Here is a 24,482-nt window from a genome sequence, read left to right as displayed (position 1 = left end):
AGGAATGGGGCAGGAGGGAGATTCTTACCTTTCAGTCCTCCAGGCCCCTGCTGGCCTAAATGTGTGACTACTCCCAACTTGAGCTAGCACTAACACCAATTAACATTTATGCAGCTCACAGTGTAACGTGTAACAAAGCCTTTACACTGGTTTCCATACCTAAGGTACTAGAGGGTAGCAAGTCCTGCGCTCAGAAATGTATGACGATAACAATTGTGACTGGTCCTAGAACACAGATGCAAATATCTGGGGCAGGTCTTTGCAGATGTTCATAATATTGCTTTTCATTTTTTATCACTTCATTCATGTGAGACAGGGCAGAACAGGAGGGTTCTTACTTTTAACTGTCTCTGATTCCAGTGACCCAGATGGTAGAACCATCACTGGTTGCTGAAGGCTCTTCGGCTCACCTGTGGTAGCACTGGGAAGTGGTGGTGGTGCTATTTGCCTATCATGGTCAGGCGAGTTGACCGTAAGCTTCACTGTAGTCTTTGATGTCTTCAACAGACTGATGAACTTAGTAACAAAGAGAACAGACAACACAACTCTTTAATTATGACAAATAGATAATTAGGACATTATTAGGAATGTCATAGGAATTGTTCCATGAACTGGAGCAAAAAATCCAGTGCATGGCAATGTGGGAAATGAGAACAAGGGGGAAGATTGATATTTTGATCAATGTGTGTAAATATGGCAAATTTCTATGGGCCAGACCTCAACTCATGTCAATCAGTTTTAAATTACTTAAATGAAACTATGCCAGTTTATACCAACTTTCAAGTTGTGATGCACAATTTTTGTTAGCTTTCCTAGTTGCAACACTATATAGTAATGAGTGAAAAACAGAGAACTAGTATCAATCAATACTGTTTACAGAGAGACAATGCCAGAGCTCTTACTGAATAATGGAAGAATGGGATCATACCAGCCAAATACTTCAAGGTAATTCATGTCTTGAGAAGAAAATATAAGAAAAATAGCAAATGAATTAAAGAATGAGGGAAGAAGATGCTGGGAAAGTAAGCAAAAATGGAACAAAACACACTATCTGATCCTTATAAGGGATTAAGCAGCTTTCTAATCCCTTTGACCTCATTGAGAATGGGCAGTACCTCACACTGAGCTTCTCTGAGGCTCATGGCTTTGAAGTGCAATTATTAGAACAGTGCCTACATCAGACTGATATGTTAAGTAGCAGATCTGTTCCTTGCTCTAAAACACATCTGCTTTTTCAGCAAACTCTGAATTTTACTACATCGTTCGCTGTTATCACTGCTGAGCTAACAGAATTAAATAGATTCTATTCTGATTATATTTTATCAAGCAGAATCTGTTTACCCAGTTCTAAACTCTAACACTGGTAATGCAGCATAAGCCAGACAGGGCACAGCTTGATTCCCTACTGAGCTCAGATTGTGTTTGCAGAGCTCAAAGTTAGCACAAAAAATCTTTTTTAGTTATGAACCGAGTAAATTTTACCTAAAAGCTATGGAGATAGCAAACTTGAAATCATATACTGCTATGTATACAGTAATTTCTCAGGGTTTTATCACAGTTTAATAATTTGTTGTCATAAATTATGCTTCCCAGCTGGGAGTGCCTTGCTAGTGTAAAATAGCAATGTAATACACACTACAATTAATATAAGTGGCTCCAGTTCTACGTGTTTATCACCTAAGGAAAACAGGCTGGAATAACTGTTCCACTCCAGCTTTCATTCCATACCAGAAGTGTCTTTTTCAGTATACATTGGAAATATATTAATTTAAGTACAGAAAATGATTTTTAGTATAGAATAAGACTACCCAAAAAGGGAGTCAGTGTTGCACTTTAAATTCATGCTAACTTGTTCTGCAGTAGCTCCTCTGTATAGACAAGCAATAAGAGATGCTGGTTTTTAGGCCTCTGGCACAAGTTACATTTGAAATGAAGATCAATAAATTGTAACATGCCACATATCCACTCCACATTTATTACCTAATAACAAACCACAAAAATGCTCATCCAGCCACAAAGATGTTACTTGTAAAATATCTTTGCAGCTTGTTTGTATTCTACTTTTATTTGAACACGTGACATGTTACAGATAGGATGACAGTGTTTGGCCAGGTCCTCCAGCATACTAGGGTGGACTGTTTTCTCTTTTTCCTCTACCCCCTCCTGCAAGGAACTCTATGCTGAATTTTGCTGCTCCAGGGTGCCTCAGCAGGAAACTCACGGCCCCTCTACCCATTCCCCAACCAGTGGACAAAGCTGCTTCTTTAAAGAGCCATTAGCATCTTTTTCCTGTGAGATGCAGAATGTAAATAGACAATCAACCTGTTATGCTTTACTTACACACAATAATAATCTAAGAGAAAGGAAGGGAATTTGCTTGGAAAGCTGCTAGTAAAAGCAAAAGAAAGCACATCCATAAAAGTACATCAAAAGATGTTCCAAAAGTTTGAGCCCTGTTGTTCCTTGCATACCCTGCTCTTCATGTGGATTTCCTCTGCCGTGTGCAAGGGTCAAGGGTGCAACTCCTTCACCCAGGGGGAGCTCAGAGCTCATGTCTTATTAGCAGCTGAATGTGTCGGAGGGAGACTGATAGGCCCAGGTCTCCTCCAAGTCTGGGAAGGCACCAGCAGGGCACAAACAGGGGGCAGGGTATCCCCCAGCAGGCCAGCCAGCAACTGGGGAGGGGAGGTTTAATGGGGAGCACTCTCTATGCCCCCCTACCAGCTGGAGTGCTCGCTGTCACGGGGGGGCAAGTGCCCCCGTTATGCATCGTCTATGTTGCCAGCAACTGTCCAGCTCTCCTTGCTGGCAAGTGCTGGCAAAGCAAGTTCCCCAAACAGTTTTTTCCCCTCTGGATAATTTGCCTATGAATGTGAACCAGGTGTCATTACATGACAGTTTCCATCAAGCAACAATATCTGTTGCTTGATGGAACAGTCCCTGCTCCCCAGAGCACTACCGGAAGTAACAAGGAATAACGGGCATAAGTTGACTGAGAGTAAATTCAGGCTAGACATCAGGAGGCACTACTTCACAGTAAGGGTGGCTAGGATATGGAACCAACTTCTAAGGGAAGTGGTGCTCGACCCTACCCTGAGGGTCTTCAGAAGGAGGCTAGATAATCACTCAGCTGAGGTCGTGTGACCCCAGCATCTGTTCCTGTTCCTGCAGGGGGTTGGACTTGATGATCTGGTCAGGTCCCTTCCGACCCTGCCTACTATGAAACTATGTTGCTTGACGGAATAACATATGCTAGGAGCCCTAGCCTAATCTCTACTTTCCAGAGCACAACCAATACAACCATACTGGATCTCCTCCACAAGGACAGAAACGGAGATGAATGCCGGTAGGGATTTGCCTCAGAAGGTCACAGAACTCCCTATGTTCCTAAATCACCTTTTCTATGGGATAGCCCATAACTGCTTCATCATCCACTGCCAGTATCTGATCCCCAACTTTAATCCGTCCATCCTGGAAATAAAATTAACAGAAAATATCAGTATGGAAATATTTTCCATTCTTTTTCCTGAATTGATTGGCATTTAATTCACTCACCTTTGCTGCTGTCCCATGGTCAGTTAAGCTCTTAATAACTACTCCATTAATTGTGTCTTCTTCACTGATGGCAATACCAATTCCCCCCTGATCCTATGGGAAATAATAACTATCATCCATTAGATGCTGCATTTAGCAAAGTGTAAGTACATGTATTTATGAGACTATGGTGATGTTTGTAAATAGCATGGAAGTTTGGGCTTTCCTTATACATCTAAAACTATAAAAATTCATTTGCAAATGATCCACCTCCTCCAATCCTTAAACATGCTAGGGAACCTAAATAGCTGTGAAGTACTTCTAACATAAAAGTTAAAAAATACTATTGTATACTATAGAAAAAATAGGGAATGGGAAATGTAGGGGATAGAGAAAAATATATCCCCTCCCTGATGAAATTACTAAAGATTTGTGGTGGCATGAATTTTTCCTGACTATTTTACCCAGAAATATGTAAGTAAATCATGTGGACACGGTTACTTGTGGTATCTACTCCCAGTTAGAAAGAGAAGGCCAGTTGCCAGTGATGCATCTGACTAACCTTAAAATCTCAGCTCTTTAATCTCCCGCATACATCCTTCTTCCATGTGTTATTACAAAATAGGAGACATTTTTCTTTCCCTCCTTTGCCATGTTCATGATCATAGCCATTTTAATTCATATGTATGATTTTTTTGTTAACAGTATATATGTTGCTTCCCAGGACTTGATACTTACAGTATGCCAATTAATTTATTTGGAACAATTTAGTCAATGATTTCATCACAGACAAGAATTAACCAATTTCAAGAACAGAGTCATTTGTAGCACTGAAGGAAAGAGATAGCATAGCCCTCACTGAGCCTGTACCCATGAGGTCATACCATGTACAGCAAGTCCTACACCTGTCCCCTAATTCCCTCACCTGCCTTTTCTTAAAGTCCCAGTAACCTCTGAGCCAAGCCCTAACAACTGTTTACTGAAATTCTGCACCTTGGGCAAGGAGTGTATTCTTTCTGAAGCACATGCGACCTGCCTAAATAGGAGAAATGCCTAGCTGAGAGACTGGAGTTTTGCTGATCCTGGGGTGGTTTTGGTCCTACCTGCAAACAGGAGGAGAATGCTTGAAGTTCATATCCCTACCTCCAAGGAAAGGAAAATAGTTTCTCTGCCCACAAAGGAAAACAGCCTCATAAGTGACACTTGGTGAGATTAAGGTGCACATCAACCTGCACACTTTCAGTTTTGTGAAAACTTTAAATTACCTTGGGAAGTTCGACATGCTGAACATTTTTATACGAACTCAAATCTACTGCTGTAACCAGATTTGTAGGGTTTGATTCTTTCTGGAAGAGAGAGTATAGCAATGTAAAAAAGTATTTTATAAAGCATTTACTTCATCCTTAAAACATTAAAGAAGCCTATTCTTCAACAGAGGGCCTGATTTTCCACACAGACCACTTTATACTGGTGTAACTCCTCATAATCAGGAACATAAGATGTTTCACAGCTGCACTCAAATCCCATTCAGTTTCCCTTGTGGACATTTTCTATCTTTAAAGCATAACAAATAATAGGGTATTTTTCTATACAGAAAACTGTCATCATCTTAATGAAATAAATTAACCAGATATTTGTTTTTACCTCTTGACTCTGAAGAGCCCCTGAAGTGGAAGGTGAAGATTCTATTGATTTCCCAGGGCAAACAGCCATTTGATTCACTGCATCTTCAGTTCTGTCATATATTAAATTAAAGCGTATGTTACAGCATCACCAACTTTCCTACTAAAAGGTTAATAATATGCCTTCATTTATTTGATGTTTATTTTTATGTTGTTGGAAATCACAACACAGCTATAAAAAGCGAAAGCGTGTAATACATGTGGTGTTCAAAGACAGTTACTGTCATAGCAGCACACACACAAAAAACAAAGGTAAAATTTTCACATGAGAAAGGTTTAATAAAAATTAAAAAAATAAAAATTTGCTTGTACCAAAACTGAAAAAAACATTTCTAAGAAACTTTAAACAGTGTTTACCTGATAAATATGATTTTTACTGTTGATGGTGCACATTTGATTATAGATGAGGCATTCTGATGAGTTCTCCCATAGAGAATTTGTCCATTTATCTATGTGAGTGGGAATGGCAAATAAGTTTGAGAATTTTAATTTTTTTACATTTTAGCTTAATTATGCAAAATCCCCGTGCCTGACTTTACCATTTTAAAATTTTAGTCTCTAATGTATTATGGCCTGACTTTAACCGCCTATCGGGTGCTCTTCCCTAACTGTTAGTGTGATTTCAGACGTTCATGTACTAAAGATGTCCTTTACTATGTTACACTGCCTAGGAGGCACATCTTTTTTCATTCCTCATTGATTATAGCTTGATTCACTAGTGGTGGAATAAAACAAAACTCGTGTATAAACCTGCCAACAAGAAATAAACCATCCATATCAAGCAAGAAAATTAGTATTATTCACTGTATCTCAACATTGTTAACCACTTTACAACAGTCTTCATGTCAAGGCACTTACAGTACAAGGACCTGACCTTTAAACCATTTATGCCTGTGGGTGACTTGACTTGAGTAGTTCCACTGAAGCTCAAAGGAATTCTGAATGTGACGAAAGTAAGTGTGTTTTCAGGGTAGGGCAATGATTTACTCAGACAATGCATTTTTATAAATGACATTTGATGGTGCAAGCACAAAGCTGTGGTAAGCCCTCAAACTAAGAATTGGTGAAGCCCATTTTAAGGATAATTTGAAGGAAAGATGAGAGTTTCCTCAGGGCCTCTACCAATGAGCGCCAAGGGTAGGCAGCAGAACACTGAGCTGCTGAATAAGGGACTAGCAGGACTTGGGTTTTATTAAGAGCAAGCCAGGCCCAGGGATTGGGACGAGGAGGAGAAAGAGCCGTATAAGCCTGAGTCCAGGGCCCAGGGCTCAGATCCTCACAAAAGAAGGCGCTTTTCAGGTATGTTAGATGGTGAGATAACTTACATAGTTTGTTTCTGTTGCTTGGGGTTTGTGTTCCATTGCAAGACTGGATGGTGGCTGTAAGGGATGAGGAGGCAACATAGCAGGGTGCCTGGGGTATGCTGGGTTTTAAGCCCTGTAAAGGGGCCAAGAGAGTGAGCTGGGCTATAGCCAAGGAGGCCGAGGCTGAGGCCGAGGTATGGGTGCAGCAGGGTGGGGCCAGAGATCCAGCATAGGGAGAGAGAGTGATGGAGGCCAGAGATACCTGCCGTCCCCTTGATACTTGGGCCAGGGGAGCCAAAAGAGCAAGAGAGAGACCTGCTACAGTTACAGTATGATGACTGGAAGCCTAATGATAAGCAGGGTGGGACAAGGCACCAAAAACCAAACTCTGGACATCTGAAGGCAGCCTCTCAAATTTATTAACTTTTGACATGAAGGCACAGCAGGTGAGAGTGGAGGCAGCCAATAAGGGGAACTGAAGTAGGAGAACAGGCATAGGGTAGGCCTTTAGGGAAGCCCGTTACAGTGTGGAGGCCTATATTGAAGTGAGTCAGTCTAGCGACCTCCCCGCAAAGGGGACAAACCCTACCATAAAATCATCAGAGCCCATGACTTCCTCTTTCTTAAAGGCATCCTTACATGTGCTCCAGGGTGGGGGCGGGGGGAAGCTCTTTAATTACAGTGACTCTTGGGAGCGGCTTTAATTAAAAGCACCAGCAGTGTCATGTGTATTCAGTGTCCTGCACTTCAAAAGGCGGTAGGGGCTACACGTGCACTACACTGACTGACACACGGAGGCACTTTAACTAAAGCTCATTTGATGAGCTTTAGTTAAAGCACCACCTCCACCTTCTTGAAGTGTGGGGATGCTGAATACACATGACACTGAGGCTGCTGGGTCGTGCTAATAAATGTGTGATTAATTAAGTCTGCTCCAACACATGCTAATTAGCATGCACAGGAGCAGATGTCAGGCATGTGCCCTATATTCCCACTGCATATAATGCAAAATAGAAAAAACAACACTTTCCAGTATATACAATGGCATATTTTAGTAGACAAAATTGTAATTATATAATGTTCTACAGCAGTCCACAGAGATTGGCGGGGCAGCAGTGAGACTATAGTTGGATGACATGCTATTTTCCTGAGTTTAAAAGTACATTTTTCTCTTCCCTATAATGCCAAAACTTTTTTCCCCTATTTTATAGCAATGTTATGCAGTACTGGTCTGGATGAAAAACAAAGTCCAATCTCAACCATTAGGTGCATACCAGAATGAAAAATCTGATTACAGGGGAATAATATTGAAGTCTACCTGGACTTCAAGAAGGCCTTTGACAATGTTTCTCACCCCATGCTCATAAAAAACTAGGCGACTGTGGCATTGATGCCTACACAGTCAGATGGGTGGTGGTGAATGGGTCAAGGACTAACAGCCACAAATTGATTGAGTGTAGGTTCAGGCTTTATATCAGGAGGCATCACTTTACAGTTTGGGCTGCCAGGCTCTGGAATGGGCTCCCAAGGAAGGTGGTGCTCTCCCCTACCATGGGGGTTTTCAAGAGGAGGTTGGATAGATATCTGGCTGGGGTATTATGATCCCAGTACTCGTTCCTGCTTAGGACAGGGGGTTGGACTTGATCTGTTCAGGTCCCTTCTGACCCTAGAAACTACGAAACTATCGGGATTATGAGGCTAGATGGTTAACTGAAACCTTTATGGTGCATTAAGAATCTAACTCTTTGATGTAGCAACAATCAACATATTTATAGTTAAGTATAAATTGCTAAAAACTTACTTCAAGTAACTCATCTGCAATCTGCAACCTGCCATCTTTTCCAGCTGCTCCATTTGGATCAATTCCCACTACAAAGACACTCATCCTAGATCGGTCTTTGTTGCCAGCAAGACTAAGTCCCAAGCCAGCTTTTCCTTTTTCCAGCTCTATCATATGAAGGTCTCCTGGCAGATTTCCATAACGTTGTGTTATCTTTCCTAAATGTAAACAGGAGAAAACTTGAGTGTGGTAGGAATTGAATTCCTATTACAAACTTTAACAAGCTGAGCAGCTGATTAACTTATGCATCTAATACATGCAACTGCAGCATCCCAAAATAACTAAAGTAATTCAAAGAGTGTAACCTACTCCTTTTCTGCTAAAACCAATGTTATCTGTCAAAATGTTGTCAAAATGTTTCCAAAACTTCTCTCTTGGTTTCTCCCCATACCAAAAAATTAAATCTCTTCCACTTTTTTTTTTTTAAATTTTGCAAAGCAATAATCCCCCTCCATTAACTACAGGTGAGACTGAATTCAGAAAGCAGGCACTGTCAATGCCACTGCCACGAGTCAGGTACACTGTACTGAAATTCCTACTGTTCCATTATGCGATGGGCAGAACCTGCACTTACCAGGACCAATGTTGAAAAGCAGTGCATAAAAAAAGAGCAAACAATCTAGTGTTTCAAGAATGTGCGTGTGTTTGTCCAAACAAAACTGAAAGCTGCTGATAACAATTTACACCCAGACTACTCAGCAGATAAAAATGAAGACATACACTTTAGCACGTTCTCCTCCTACTTCAACCCTGAGCATTTCAAAATGTTATCATAAAAGATAAACTTACTCCAACTGTAACCAAACTCATCCTCCTTATCTGCATCATCTGGGAGTTGGCTGGAAGATAACTGTGCAATATCATAGCTCATTCCTGAAAAGGCTGAAGGAGGGGGCAAAGGCAAATTACAAAATGAAGTCTTTTCTGGTTCTGATTCTGACTGACTGGATGCCTGTGGAGAACAAGAAAAATGTCATGCCTAAGCATATGCAGCCTCTTGTGCAGGCCAATCTAGTATGTGGAAATGTCAAAATGGCAATGACTATGACTTTGAAATTTAAATACCAAGCAACAGGAATTCTAAATGAGAAACAGCACAGAAAAGCTGTAGGAGATAAAAGACGTAAAAGAACGCTAAGCAAGGTATAGTAAGGCTCAATGCATTTTTAACAAACAAAACTGACATTAAAAGCCCAATTCAGTGAAGTATTATGCATTGCTTCATATCGTAGAGTGAGCCTTACGTGAATGAAGGCTGAAATGATTTTTCAATATCAAATCTGCACAAGCTTGTTTTCTTATGCTTTAAAAAAAGTTCAGTAAATATATTTTCTTGTGAAGAAAGATAAAGGAGGAAAGGAGTTAGGATGGTACTAAGGAATCTTTCAAAGGGAGGATATTTAATTGAAATATTGATTGAAAGAACAATTTTAAGAACATTTTACTGTAAGGAAATCCATTTTTTTGTAAGATTTCCATTTCCAAGATCCTGTTTAAAGGCTTCCTACATAGCTTACCACTAAATGCAAAAATTAGAAAGATTTGACCATAAAAGAAGAAAAACTCCTCTTGGCCCTCGCCTGCCTGATGTATTTGTACTGACAAAGAAAAATGAAACGTATGTGCGTAAAAATTAGCACTACAAAAGAATGGTCAAATTTTCAAATCCTTATTCTACAGGGGAAAAAACTTGTTAAAATCAGTTTGTCCAAAGATTATGTGATCATAGAGTGTATGTTTTGGTGCAATCTACTTTGTAGAATTTGCTGTTTATTTAGCATATGATCAATGGTTAACACTAGGCAAGAAATCCAGTCATATGCAAGGACCTCATATTACTCCACACAAGTTTAGTAATTGGTAAGTCAGGGTCTGAGCATTAGCACCTATAGAACTTCTTTTGAAAATCATTTCAGAATGCTGCAGTTTGCAAGTACTGTACTGATATCTCCCAGCATTTTCCTTCACTACATCAGATTCAACTATCTCATTCTAGTGAAAAGGTTGAGGACAACTCTCAGATGCTATTCCTAAAAGCCAAAGATTTTCACTTTCATCACCGTGAGCATGTTAACTAAGGATGCTATTGAAATACAACTTTACAGAAATTAATTATGGTAATTTATCACCTCGGTATTCCACTGTAAGTATGCTAAGAAAACCAAAAATCGTTGATTTAACCCTTCCAAAATCTGTGAAAATTTTCATCCTTCAGGAGAAACAAACTACTTTCTTTGTCTGCATACTCTCAAAATAAAAAATAAAAAGAATTATACTTTCTTATATGAACCTTTAGATTCCTCTTCTTCAGAGTCTTCCACCTCTCATCTGGAACTTTTATTGAGACGCTTAACTAAGGAGTTAATAAATAAGTGTGAAAAAGGCTGAGTATGCTTGAAGTTAAAATCATTACAGCCTTGAAGGGCATCTGTTTACATGGCTTTACATTCCAGGCATTGTACACCAAGGGATATACTTTGGTGTTTGGTGTAATAATGAAAATGGTTCATGGTCTTACGTAAGCCACAGCTCTGTTCCCTGGTACCTGTATCTTTGAGCAAGTTTTACACATATGAATCTGTTTGCATAAGTGATGCTGAAAATGTATATGAAAAATCAAAGCACAAAGCATCCTACTGATGTACTTTCCCTCATCCCAGTGTCCATTTAGGTTTTGATCATAGACTTGTGAGAACTGACATACTAATACTAAAATATGGGAGAATTTTCAGGAACACTGTACAAATAGTAGCAATGAGAGGGAAGCTGGTGTTTGCAGCTTGCTATTGGGATTTCCAGTAGAACACCAGTAACGTGGTTATTGGAAAAAAACTTCCTTAATTACAGAATCAGAGTTCAGTGATAGTAAAAAATGCCTAACATTTATGGTGCCCTTTCATACTGCAAATGAAAACACTTTGACAGAAATAAGTAGCATAATATTCCCTCAATATGAAGGTGGGGTAATTCTAAAACGTCAGTAAAGTCTCTGAATACTTTCTACATGTTCACTGAAGGCCCTGTAATCTACACAAACATTTATATCTTCTAAATCAAAGTAATGCAGCCTTTTACTCCTGTTCTTTAAGATAACTCTGCAAAATGTTGTGGTACACAGAAAGAAATCACAATAAAACAATAAAATCCCTTAGATTTAATCTGGAAAACCTGCTGTATCCTTATTTAATATATGAATACATTTCAGTGGATTGACAAAAATAAAGCAGAAATAGCCATGTTTGATCAACAAGTTTTCATGTCACTCCCTACAAGCACATGGACATATCTGTGTATATGTTTGAAGTTTAAGTGAACGCTGACATGAAATCAATACGAAAGCCCCACGTCTCTTGAGGGACCTAAGAGTAGAAGTAGTAAAGTGTTAACAATGATTAAAACACACAGGGTCAAGTTCTGTCTTTAGAAGTTAGTGGGAGTTGGGCATGCATATCCAAGGACAGAATTCGAACCTCTCATTCATGGACAAAAAAACTTTTGTTCTCTGAATTGGGCCCTGGAGAGAAGACTAAAACATTTTAATTCGTGATATATTGAGATACAAACACCTGACAGAACATAAATCCTTTTGGCCATCAGCATCACCTTGGTCAAATCCAAACATATTCTAAAAGGTAGAAAACATACAGCAGCCTCATTTTCTATGTAGTGGGTATATTTGGAAGGAAAAGCAGTACATCTGAGATAATCACATGCCATGTTCAAACGTAAACACTAAGACAGCACACAAAGAATGTGCAACAACCACTAGTACTGAGACGAACCTTAAATGGTGTGGGAGCAAAGGGGTTAGTTGGGGAACAACGGAAGGTAACCCTAACTGGATTCGGTACCTCCTACAGTAATAGAAAACAGCAGTCCATATATTATAGTACTTTCACAATATGTAGCATTAGACACGAACAACTCCTTTCATGTCAAAGGGATATTTTATTCCCTGCAGCAAATTCATGTTTCATTTTAAAATGGCCAAAATTGGCCTAACATAAACCCTGTTTCAGAAAATCTGCAATTAGTTTTCCAAATCTGTTTCTTATTAATTTTCTCCATAAAAACAGCAGGAATAACAAAAGGCTGAGAAACTGCAAAAACCTAAGTTTTGCATATAGCTATGGGTAACTTAAAAAAAATATATAAAGGCTTATTTGGAAAATATAATCAATTATTCATATTTTACTTCTATTCCCTTTACCTCCCATTTACAACTAGAGGGACAGGTTATATATAACATACAATACATATTCCTTATATGGTTTGAGATGTGAGGCCTTAAGGAATTAATTGAAGAAGCACACATATACATCTAAATTCATTCTCCAAATGAACAAGTTACTGCATGAAATCAGAGTTGAATGGATGTGTATTAGGACAGGATTTGACCTTTAATCAAGTCTATATTCTTCTATGTTTGCATAAGTTCAATTAAGAATTAATCACTAAAAAGGAGAATCTAACTATTTTTAGCCACCTAGGCTATCAGTATCCTGCTAGTGATACCAAAAAATGAAGGGGGGGTGTTGTTGTTATAAAAAAAAGGATGTTGACAAGCAAAAATAAAGAAAGAAAAGCCTAGCCACATAAAATAACAAAGAGAAAGACCATCAAACAAACAACAGTTAGCAAAATATTTCCATTAATTGTGAGCTAAAATAATCTTAGACGAGATTTGCAAAGTTACCCAAAGGATTTGAAAGTAAAGCATCTCACTCTCTAGGTGGCTTTGAGTAGCTCAGGCTCCATAGTTATGATTAATAAAGCTGACGTGCCTTAGTTCAAGAAATTTTTACTTAATACAAGGAATTTTCATCTGCATCAGCACAATATCTTCCCCAAAACTGGTAAAAACCCCCAAACAAACACAACAAAAACAAAGAGGGAGACACATGGTTGTCAAACACATCAGTAAGGTTTGGTTAATTAAAAACAGAACATCAGGGATCATCCAACCTTGTTAGTGTTGAACTGAAGAGAATCGGCAAATGGATTAGTGCTGCTGAAGGTAGGAGGCCTATAGAAAAGGTGATTCTGCTGGAAAGGCAAGGGGGAACTCTATAAGGAAAACACAACAGGAGCTAAACATACGAAGCAAAAAAAAATTGACTTTAAGTAATAGCTTGTGGCTTACTGAATAGACCACAAGGCATCTTGTATTGAGTAAAGAACACCCACTTCATGTGTTTTGCAACAAACATCTGTGAATGAAGGGTAAGCAAAGCGGTCTTTCTCTAGCTATGCATTAATGATACTAAATAGCACATAGGAGAATACTAGACTTACCCTCCCTACCATGTTATATCTGACCTATCTCACTCTCTAGGGAGATCAAGCTAGCATTCTGCTTCCCACTTTTACACATAAAGCAGATTTTAAATTCACAAACCCTGAGAGTTAGGTACCTACCACCCATTGAAAAGCAATGAGAATTAGGTTTCTATCTGATATTTATGTCTTTTAAAATCTCCCCATGAGTTCCCTTTTTAGTTCTGACTGTCCTTATACAGCAAAACTCACATTGATATAAATAGCACAACTTCTCCTTATCTCACTCTCAAGCCACAGATTCAGGACTGGTGCATGTAACCAGTACTGTAACCAATGCATATGTTCATAAGTGAGAGAAATTAAAAGTCTGCCTGAATTGTAGTACATGATTATACCCTACATCTTCCACACATCTACAGCAGAATCTTATTATTTTGCATTAGTGAACTGCTTAATTTTTCAGTTTGAGAAGGGAACAAATGTAAGAAAATGTGGGGAAAGTGTTGTTTAAAATATAGTTTGTGCCTTTATTTCGATTCTAGTAGGCTAGTTTTATCATTTGCAGTACCTCATGCCATACTAGTAAACCTGCAGTGATACATACACTATTAAATCTACAGTGATATATTTTGCAGAAGTGAACTTAAATTATTGGGAATGATTTAACAGTCATTTGCCAATGAGTGGGAAGGACAACAACCCTTTTTTGTAAAACTTTCTAGGTTTATGAGTTAAGAAAGTGAGAAATGGCTAGCCTTTTCTTAAGCCAGTATGAATTATTTTTCCATTATCATGATATGATTGTTTTTGCTATGGAAACTTTCTTTGCACTTCGGGGAAAATCTGGGGAAGAAAAAATAAGCTTTATTTTATTCTATTTATGGTGTGCATTACCCTTGTTGTACTACACTCTCTCTTAAGATAAGAATTGTTCTCAACCAAGCATGTTCACTTGAAAGAGAGACAGCCACTCTAGTATTCAATGGCAGACAGGAAAAGGTCCAAGCTGTACAAAAACTAAATTCTATAAGGGATAGAAACAATTGCTATGTTGCTCAAATACTCCTTCCCATTATGAGCTTAATGCTACTGGAAAATAAGTAGCACACTTAACAGTAGAAGGAATGTAGAACTGCTTCTAGCAATGCAAACTATGGAACTGCCACCACCCTTTTTTCTCAAGACATGCCTTGCTCTATAAAGAAAGACACTGCTTTTAGAAATACCGTAAAATCCATTCTTAAACAAAGCTACTGTAATCTAATTTGCCATGTTCAGAATCTCTTAGTTCCACAGTATCTAAACAACTTAGAAGATAATGTAAAGACATGGCTTCCACGTTGGTAACGCCACTCACAAACTCAACAGGGGAAATTTTCTTTACAATACAATAAGAATTTCTATTGTAATTTCAGATCTGATCTTTTTTTACTGTAGAATAAAGGAGTATTTGGGAAATTTGCTAGCAATGTTCCTATTACACATAATCATCACATCTGTCATCTGCATAAATATTTAAACTGCATCTGAAAGAGGTACCATGGAAACAAAATTAACATAAATCTTGTTTGCATCAAAAATGAAGTCCTCATATTAAAACAAAACCAATACACAGTGGTTCACATTTTTGCATCAGATATTTCTAACATAAGAGTATATTAACTTAAAGATACCTGACATCCTGACTTATGCAGCATGCAACTGCTGAAGACACTTGTGATCCATAAAATGTATGTAAATCAGGCAAGAATTTGGAGGATTACATTCCATTTCAATTAACTGAAGAGTTTGTTCCAACAATACTTTTGTGCAAGTAACAACACACTACAGCACAAGAAAAGAAAACTCTAACATAAAAGTGTTCTGACTCGCTGCAAACCTCTTGAAACTGAGAGTCTCTCTCACTAGAAGTGCTGTAGTCCCATATTAACTATAGCTACTTTCTGCATGCAGCTAGCTGTCTGGATGACTGCACATGAACGAAGAGAGGAAATTCCCTCATAAGCTTTTGCTATATGTACAGATGCAAGTTTCAAAAGGTTAAGAAAATAAAACTGTTTACAAAATCACACTGTAAAACATGTACAGTGAAAAGCATTTGCAATGCCTCTGTTAACATAAACAAAAATGGATAGGTTAACAAACAGTAAATCTTAAAATATAATAGAGTTGATGAACCTTTCTTTAACACAAAAACTTAGCTGTGATAAAGTAAAGGTATCATTCTTATATTAAGCATTCATCAAGCCCTGTCAAACTTGCCCATATCACAGCAAATGCATGAGCCTCATCTTAGCATTCTGAGTACCAATAACCAACATTCAGCAAAGCTATATCATGCAACTTTACCTGAGATGACTGATGGTAAAATGGGTTAGTAGTTTTCTGCCCACTGTGAGCAGAGGATGATGAAGAATTATAGAGAGATTCTGGCTGGGAAAGAAAAGTTATGAGACAACTAGTAAATAAATGTGCAGCTCACACAGCATCCTCAATGAGGAAGTTTAGTTTCAAGTGATGCAAGCTACTATATTAAAGCTCATTAGCCTGTGTTTGCAATGTCCATGCAGCTTAGTAAGGGTTTGCTGTGTAACTCTAGGTCCTTCCACTAAAGTCCACTGAAGATTATAATATGTACTGTCATGTATTTCTGCATACTGTCTCTAATTTCTCTCTCTACGGCTTGTTTTCTGTTAGGCTCCTATTCTGTCCCTTCACAAATTAACATCCTTGAGACATTTCAAAATATTGAAAGTTGGTGCTCAAGAGATAAATTCCAACTGTAAATCAATTTAATTCTAAATGGAAATAATATTTAAAATTAAACCTTACTTCCTAAATGGCTGAGATGGAACTTGTAGGATTAAATCTTCCCCCCTCCCCAAATAATACCCCATTGGACATTTATTTAATCTACTGCTATGTATTAAGTTTCTTCCCGGGTTCTATATGCTTACCCTTGTTCTGTTTATAATGCTCTGTACCATAAAGACTACAGGGTTGCCTGCCTTCCGTATGGCTTCCACAGCTTGTTCATGGCTTGCATCTCTGAGGTCAATTCCATCCACCTGTAATTGGAAGGCCTCAACTTAACATTATACAAAGCTAAAAGCATAATGATTTAACTGCCACATTTTGCTTTGAGTTTTTATATTAAGGCCTGAGCCAAAGGCAACTATAGATGGGTCTCTAATGAGAACTTCAACTGAATATGTACCAGGCCCTTCGGTAGCAAAAACATACCAGGGTGAGATTTCCAAAGAAATCAAAAGGAGAAAGGCTCCCAGCTCCTACTGTACTTCTGCAGGAACTGAAGTGTATTATGCTGTTTTGGGATCCCAGCCACATATTTCAGGATTTCAATATTTTTAAAACTGGTTATTCACCTACTTGATTCAAGTTCCATTTGGACATTTTTCCCTACAGACCTTGCTTATAGGATATGGAATAATATGAAGACAGTCACACTGTTGGCCAAGCATCACTTCAGCTAATTTAGGATTTAGACTCAGGGATATATTGCCCTACCCACAATGGCTGTTGTGAGATTTAATTAACTGATCTTCATAAAGCATGTGAAGATCCTTGGTTGAGGAGTACTGAATAAGTACAAAAATACTGTTTTTTTTAATAATGGCAGGCATTTTTCCCTATTTCATATCCTTCCCAGAAGCTAGAGTTGAAAAGCTTTCTACCTAAAAAACAGTATTTAAAAATTCTACAGCTTTAAAAAAAAACAGTATTTAACAAGGATAACTAAGAACAGCTCTTTGCTTACATGAAACATTTAGCCATAAAATAATATGTACTGATGTGTAAAAAATTTTTCTCTCATTAGCCATTCAACATCCATGCTATGGTGAGGTTAGAGTTAGAAAAGCGTAAAGACCATGATAGTAGCTATAAGCTAACATACAAGGGTTTTTAGTGATAACTTTTGCACGTAAGGCCATCTAGTAAGGGTTTTGTTTCCCCAGTTTATCTGAAACTTAATAATCCAGTGTAAAATAAAGAAAAGAGAAGGAAAACAATTTAAAGTAGCACATTCTATCCCTATTAGGAACTTATGTTACATCTCTGTAAACTTCAGGTAACTGAAGTAGTGGTATGTGCTGACTAAAAAGAGCAAAGCCAGAATATGTCACATGACAAACAGAAACTACATACTTACATGCATATATAGTGTATCTGTGGCCTTTTGATTAGCATGAAGCTCCATCCCACAACTAGACCTGTAAGCTTCATTTTTGAGACAGTCTGCATACTTATTAAAAGCTCATGCTTTAGTTATATGGACTTCTAATTATCTTTGTAATCAAAGTAAAAGAAATTTAATGCTTGTTCAATCAACGTTTTCGTGTGAGAGGTGGACTAAATACTTAAGCCAACTCCAAGCATTTCTGAATACAGGACTATTTATGGGACCATGTAGAGCTCCACACTTCTTATTTAGACAGTAAGTCACTTGAGCACCTTGATGGATAACAATATCCTTGTGTTACGTAAGTATTTATTTATACAGGATACTATAAATGTACCTAATGCAGTACAAATTGTGCCTCAAACCTGTTAATCAACTGAAGCTATGTGATCCTCTGCCTCTGCCTACTAGCATATTGTAAAAGATGCAGTCTATTTTCAGCTCCTACATCTAGATTCTGTACGTTGTCCTAAGTGGTAGTCACAGCCCTGTAATGAAATGCTACCTCAGGTGTTACTCACTTACCTGGACCACTTCTCCAAGGGGAAGAAACATAGTTTCATCTGGCCTAGTCACCCTGGGCTTACTGAATGGCAATTAGGGACCAGGGAATAATAACTGATATACCATAATTACTTGAATCCAAGATAAGGTTTGCCCCCCCATTCAACATGGGGGGAAAAAAAGGCCCTCATCTTGAATTCAAGTACAAGATGGGGACAGGCAGTGACAGGACTAATATATAGTAATAGTCATTATATAGTAATTATATTTTGTACGGAAAAAGAAAAACATTCATGCAGTATCAGTCAAAGAAAACCTGAGAAGGTGCAGTAATCACATGGTATTTGCATTTCAGAACTGTTTTATCCATTCAGAGATATTTAAATGGTAACAAGGTGATATATACAAGTAAGTATTGCCCTACCTACAAGGCTGTGCATTTCTTACACAAAATGGAGTTTGTACGGTACCTCCACTATTCTATCGCCAGTTTTCAAGGTTCCATTTTTGCCAGCAGGACTGTCTTCAAGAATGTGTTTGATAAAGATTCCCCTCATAACTTCACCATTGCTCAAGCGGCTCCCCATCCCTCGGCCACCAACAATGCTGATACCCAATGACTTGCTAGGTTCTCTCCAAAGCTCAACCCTATAATGACGAAAAGCAGACAGAAATGTATTAGATCTACATGTATTCTCTTCTGTACTTCTCTTTCTCTCTTCTATAATTTACAAAGGCCTATTTGCATGATTTCTTGCAACAGGCTGAAGGATAAATTATCCATAGCCTTTTCACTTTGTAGCATACAACCTCTTTTTTTTTAAATCTTCTCCATATTTGGGGTTTCTAGTTAAGCCTCTTGAATCCCTCTCCTCATCTTCTATGTGAGCTTTCAGCAGCATAACACATTCTTATATTTGGAAGGGTTTCTCCCAATGAGTTGATACCAACCTACTAATCATTTCTGTGAAAAGTTAATTTTAAGCTTCCCCTGGCTTAAGTAAATTACTGTAAATTAAAATTTTAAACTAATCTGCCCAAGCAATCAGCATCTAAATTGGATCACAGGGATTTAGACTGATTGTGACAAAAACAAATAGGTACTATTTGTGCAATGCTGTTTGTGTGTTACTTTGCAGATACTTCAAATGTTACGGTTAATGGATCCACAAGTATTATTTTTTCAATTCAAATTCAGTTTATAAGAATGTCATTTAATTCCAAATCCATACCTACCGTCTGGGCTGGTTCCAATTACTATAAGCTGCATTCTGAAGTTCACTTTCCTCTCCCTCCCCTTCTTCTCGTTCTGGAAGTTCTGGAAGATCTCTGCTAATAAATGAGAGCATGCAGACTACTTTCAAAGTTCTAACCAAGACACTGGTGTTCACTGTCAAACTTCACTGATCAGCTCCAACTGCCAGAATTAGCATTTAAATGCATGGAGGTAGCCATGCTTTTTACATAGAAAGATATGAATAAAAATACTAAAGGATATAGCATATCTTTCTGTTTGAAAAAGCTACAGACATACTGCTGAAATGCAGATCTTTCCCAGTAGAATTAAAATCAATTTTAAAATACAAGTAATTTTCTACTTCTAATTGTTAGTGCTTGTTTAGCCAAAGCTTGCTGTGCAAGTGCTTCTCTTATCTTGTTAGAAAGATTTAAAACTCCTCTGGTACAGCTGTAAACTATTTAGAGTCACCAGCCATTCAGTGGACTTCCTTATAGGAAGTCTGTTATAATACATGCTGTATTTCAGAATTCCTTTCCACAACAACCATAGAAAAAATATTCAACACTTCTGAATTTGAGTTGAGTTAAATTTTAGGATGAGTAATATTTTGTTTCCAGTGGGGAAAAAATGTCTAGTGATTTAAAGTAACTGTTGTGCAATCTCTTTCTGCCTGATAAATATAGGTCTCCCCAAGCCATCTTCAGCTACACTCTCAAGAAATGAGGCATTCAAAATTGCCAGACACTTTTGAAAATCTCAGCCAACACTTTACTAGGATTTTAAAGCCTATAAGAGAACAGAGAGAACTTTTCATTCTCCAGTTGTAAAATCCCATGTAATTTTTCCAATGTATCTTCTGGATGAAATAGAAATGTCATAATTTACATTTTAGAACAGCACAGCTAATAATAAACAACACTGGAATTTCTATCTGAAATATCCCAAATAACTGTCTGATTTGACTGAATCTCTTAACCGTTTTATACAGTAAAAGCTCTGTTATCTGGCATCTCCTGGGAATGGGGGATGCCAGATAACAAAATATGCCGGTTAACTGAGTGGCCCGAACAGATATCCTTGCCTGTTTGGGCTGCCGCTCCTCACACCTCGCCCAGGGTGTCACCACCCCTCCTGCAGGCCAGCCCTTCAGGACAGGGAGGCAGGCTGTTATGCCCCCAGGCCATGGGGGCTCGGCAGCTCAGTCTGCTTTGCCCCAGGCCATGGGGGCTTGGAGAAACAGGAAGTGCCATGGTGGGCAGTTCTGGTTTCATTTTTCCTTACAAGCCAGCATGCTGGTTGGCAGAGCATGCTGGCTTGTAAGGTGCTGGTTACCAGAGATTTTACTGTATCTGCTTTGTTTTTATTATACTACGCCAGTAACTTTTCCCCAATATTTTACTATTTTCTCAGTGCTTTTCTTAAAAGGCCCACTTAACTAATGAAGAATATTCACAAACTGTATTCACATATAGTTTCTCTTTGCATTGTGACTCTGAAGGGTTAAGCCTCCCAGGTAGTGTGGAGGCCAATCAGCACACCAACAGACACTAGGGCTGTGCAAAACAGCACTGTTTCATTTCGACTTTTGTTTCACCGTTCCAAAGGGACAGCATTTATTTTTGTCATTTTGTCTCATTTCGAAACACTGTTCCATTTTGTTTTGTCAAAACAGTTCCGCTGTTTCGACACTTTTGATGTTTTGCTCATAGGCTATAATGGGGAATCATGAAAATGGCTATAATTTTGTCATTTCTTGCCTGATTCAAATGAAACTTACAGGGGTGGTAGCCCCATCTGAGGGCATGAAGCCTGTCATGTTTTGAGGAGACAGGTGCAGGGGTTACTGGGAAACTGCACCTCAAACTGCTAAAAGCAAACTCATGTCACTTGCCGGCAGTGGCAAGCCCCAGGAAGGGCTGTGGGGCTGTGCTGGACTCCTCCCAGGGGTGTGGACCCCCAGATCTGTGCGTGGGATGACAGGAGGCTGCCGCTGCCACCTGGGACCAGCGCTGGGTGCAGCCCGTGCCCAGCACCAGGAAGACGGCTGCTGGCCCCAGGCAGCAGCAGCAGCCTCCTGTCATCCCACGTGCAGATCTGGGGCCTGGGCCCCTGGGAGGAATCTGGCAGTGCTGGGAGGGCAGGTTGAGCTCTGTGAGGCTGGTGGAGCCAGTTTATGCAATGTCTGTCTCACACCCCTCTGTGAGCCCTATGGAGCTCAGCTTGGCAGTGGGAAGCGGCGGGAGAGCCAGTGGCGGAGCCACTCGGAGCGCAGCCCTGGTGAGCATGGCCCGGCAGTGGGAGGCTCTGTAGCCCCACAAAGCAGAGCCTAGCAGGGGGAGGCAGGGTAGAGCCACTGCCCAGGGCTGTGCTCAGAGCATAACAGCTCAGTTCTGTGGGGCTGCGGAGCCTCCAGCTGCCGGGCTGTGCTCCAAGTGGCTCCACCAGCCTCACAGAGCTCAGCCCTGCGGTGGGAAGTGGGGGAGAGAAAGGGCTGCACTCTGAGCAGCTCCGCCAGCTCCATGGAGCTCAGTCCGGCAGTGGGAGGCAGCAGGAGAGCCAGTGTTGGAGCCACTTGAAACGCAGGCCTAGCTCTGGCCAAAGCCCTGGCTAGTGGCTCTCCCCTACCTCCTGCTGCCAGTCTCAGCTCCATGGGGCTGGTGGAGCCGCTCAGAGTGCAGCCAAGTGGTGGGAGGTGGGGGGAAAGCAACGGCTGCGCTCTGAGCAGTTCTGCCAGCTTCACGAAGCCAGTGTTCCACTCAGAGCGACTCCTCCATTGGCTCTCCCACTGCCAGGCTGAGCTACATGGAGCTGGAGGAGCTGCTCAGAGTGCAGCCCTTGTTCTCTCCCACCTCCCACCACTGGGGTACTTTGAAACTTGAACCGTTTTGAAACATTTTGAGTGCCCTCACTTCATTTCAAAGATGTTTTGAAGCCTCAAACAGCTTTAAAATAAAACACTTGTAGAAATTTTGCACAGCCTTAGTAGATACCATACTGAGCTAGACAGCCCCAGCTACCTGTTTAAATGGCTAGCCTGATTGACATGGACATAAGTCTTAAGGATAGCCCAAGCAGCAGCACAATGTATCTCATATTTGAAGCTCCTGCCCCATGTTAAACATTTTCAGTCCTAGTTTGAGTCCTCCTTTGGTCTCCAGCTGCTACCCTTTGGCCTCCAGCTGTGGCCTTTGCCTTGTCTCCTGGGCTGGGGACAAACATTAAACATAAACTGGTTTTAAGTGATCAGAAACTGGTTTAAACCTGTAACAGAACAGATGATCAGTACACATAAACCAGTCTGAAAATGGCTGAAACTGGTTTGAGATAAACCTGGTTGAATGTAGTTTCAGACTTAACTGATTTCGCTCAAACCAGTTTATGCAATGTCTGTCTCAGACCCCTTGTTGGTTTAAATTAAATCAGAGTTCCCCAGCATCCCAGCATGCTCTCTGGGCTGGGCTCTCTGCTCCACAGCAGAGCTGGCCCCTCCCTTCTGCTCCCTGGCCAGAGATCTGGCAGAGACGTGCAGGCACAGAGCATCTGCCTCGCTTCCCCCTGCTAAGCATAAATTATTCCCTCTTCTCCTCTGCCTTACACAGACACCTCAGCATTAGTTAGCAGACCACATGCTGGCTACAGTCAAACAGGCTTTTTGGAGCTAATCAACAGGTAGCTTAATGACCTTCCTTGGAAGAGCTGTTTAAGAAGAGCTCCATTAGTTAATGGAGAGAGGCTTTGTTTTCTTAAGGGGTTAATAAACAATGAGTTAGGGGTGATAAACATTCCCTGCTGGGCTGCTTAGGAGGGGAGGAAATAATCAGAGCATCCTGCCTGGGCCTAGCCATGCCTCCCTCAGCTCACCTCTGCCAGGGAAGGGAAGGCTAGCACCCCCCTCCCCCACCTGCACCCCTGCTTCTAACCTGAGCCACTGCAGGCACGTGCCTGCATTTCTGGGTTACAAAATTGATTTAGCCTAGCCAAGTCAGACTAACCTGCAAAGACTGAATCAATTTGGTTCAGGCTTTTTGAATGCCTGTCCCTAGCCTTGCTGTTTTAGTCTGTTCCTGCTTAGCTGTCCCCACTGTTTTTGATTCTCTTGATCCTGATCTCTGGCACTGTCCTAACCTCTCACTTCCTTCCTGCCTTGGACCTTCTAGTTCCTGACCTGTTTCAGCTCCTGATTCTGGTCTCTGGACCCCCCCCTGATTTTGATGTTGGATCTACTCACTCTATCATATTGCTGCCTCTCTGTCTTAGAAATGCCATCAACTGGCAAACTTTCTGAGTGCAAGAAAGAGACTGATTTATTTTGAACAGGATTTAAAATAGTTTAAAACCTCTCTTTTACAAATATCTATAAGTTTACATGTCTTACAAAACTGTCATGGCAACTCGCTACTGAAGGCACAAATTTTATTAGCCAGCCTTGCAGCTTGATAACTGATCGATAGTTTACAAAAAATCACATTTTTTCTTCTTACAGAAAAATGAAATCATGAGAATTTTGCAAGGCTACATATGTGGGAAGAAGTAAAGCAAAGCAGATGAGTCACCTGACAGTATGTGAAGAGAAGAGGTCAAGAGGCATAGCTCCCTCTGGCTGTTCTCCCAAACTAGCTCTGTACTCTTCCAAATGTTCTGCTGGCACATAGGTAATACTGCAATAAAATAAACACATAAATGTAAAACAAATCATGGATCATACCTGGCGGTTCTGAAGAGGAAGGATTAGCCATCTGAGATCACTTAACATGCCAACTGACATAAGGGCCAAAATGCTATTGCTGAGAGCCAAGGCACAGGGAACTCCACATATTCTTAATGAATCAGTCACTTTACTATGCACCTATAGTCAAAATGATAAATTGTATAGGCATCCACTGGTGCTAACTGCACC

General features: G+C 39.9%; 1 protein-coding gene across 1 annotated transcript in view; it reads right to left on the bottom strand.

Annotated features, from left to right (window-relative positions):
- Positions 1 to 24,482, bottom strand: part of MPDZ (multiple PDZ domain crumbs cell polarity complex component) — a 138,323-nt gene that overhangs the window by 18,788 nt on the left and 95,053 nt on the right. Inside the window, exons 24-35 of the mRNA XM_019554872.1 lie at positions 19,582 to 19,674; positions 18,816 to 18,993; positions 16,598 to 16,708; positions 13,326 to 13,427; positions 9,150 to 9,312; positions 8,322 to 8,518; positions 5,574 to 5,665; positions 5,179 to 5,269; positions 4,800 to 4,880; positions 3,556 to 3,648; positions 3,397 to 3,471; positions 339 to 516 (exon numbers count right to left, since the gene is read on the bottom strand). Of these exons, the coding sequence (XP_019410417.1) occupies positions 339 to 516; positions 3,397 to 3,471; positions 3,556 to 3,648; positions 4,800 to 4,880; positions 5,179 to 5,269; positions 5,574 to 5,665; positions 8,322 to 8,518; positions 9,150 to 9,312; positions 13,326 to 13,427; positions 16,598 to 16,708; positions 18,816 to 18,993; positions 19,582 to 19,674 (1,454 nt within the window). The remainder of the gene's footprint in view (positions 1 to 338; positions 517 to 3,396; positions 3,472 to 3,555; positions 3,649 to 4,799; positions 4,881 to 5,178; positions 5,270 to 5,573; positions 5,666 to 8,321; positions 8,519 to 9,149; positions 9,313 to 13,325; positions 13,428 to 16,597; positions 16,709 to 18,815; positions 18,994 to 19,581; positions 19,675 to 24,482) is intronic.

The sequence above is a fragment of the Crocodylus porosus genome, unplaced genomic scaffold, assembly GCF_001723895.1.
Source record: "Crocodylus porosus isolate Cpor-Errol unplaced genomic scaffold, CroPor_comp1, whole genome shotgun sequence".
Lineage (NCBI taxonomy): Eukaryota > Metazoa > Chordata > Crocodylia > Crocodylidae > Crocodylus > Crocodylus porosus.
This window is presented reverse-complemented; position numbering and strand designations above follow the sequence as displayed.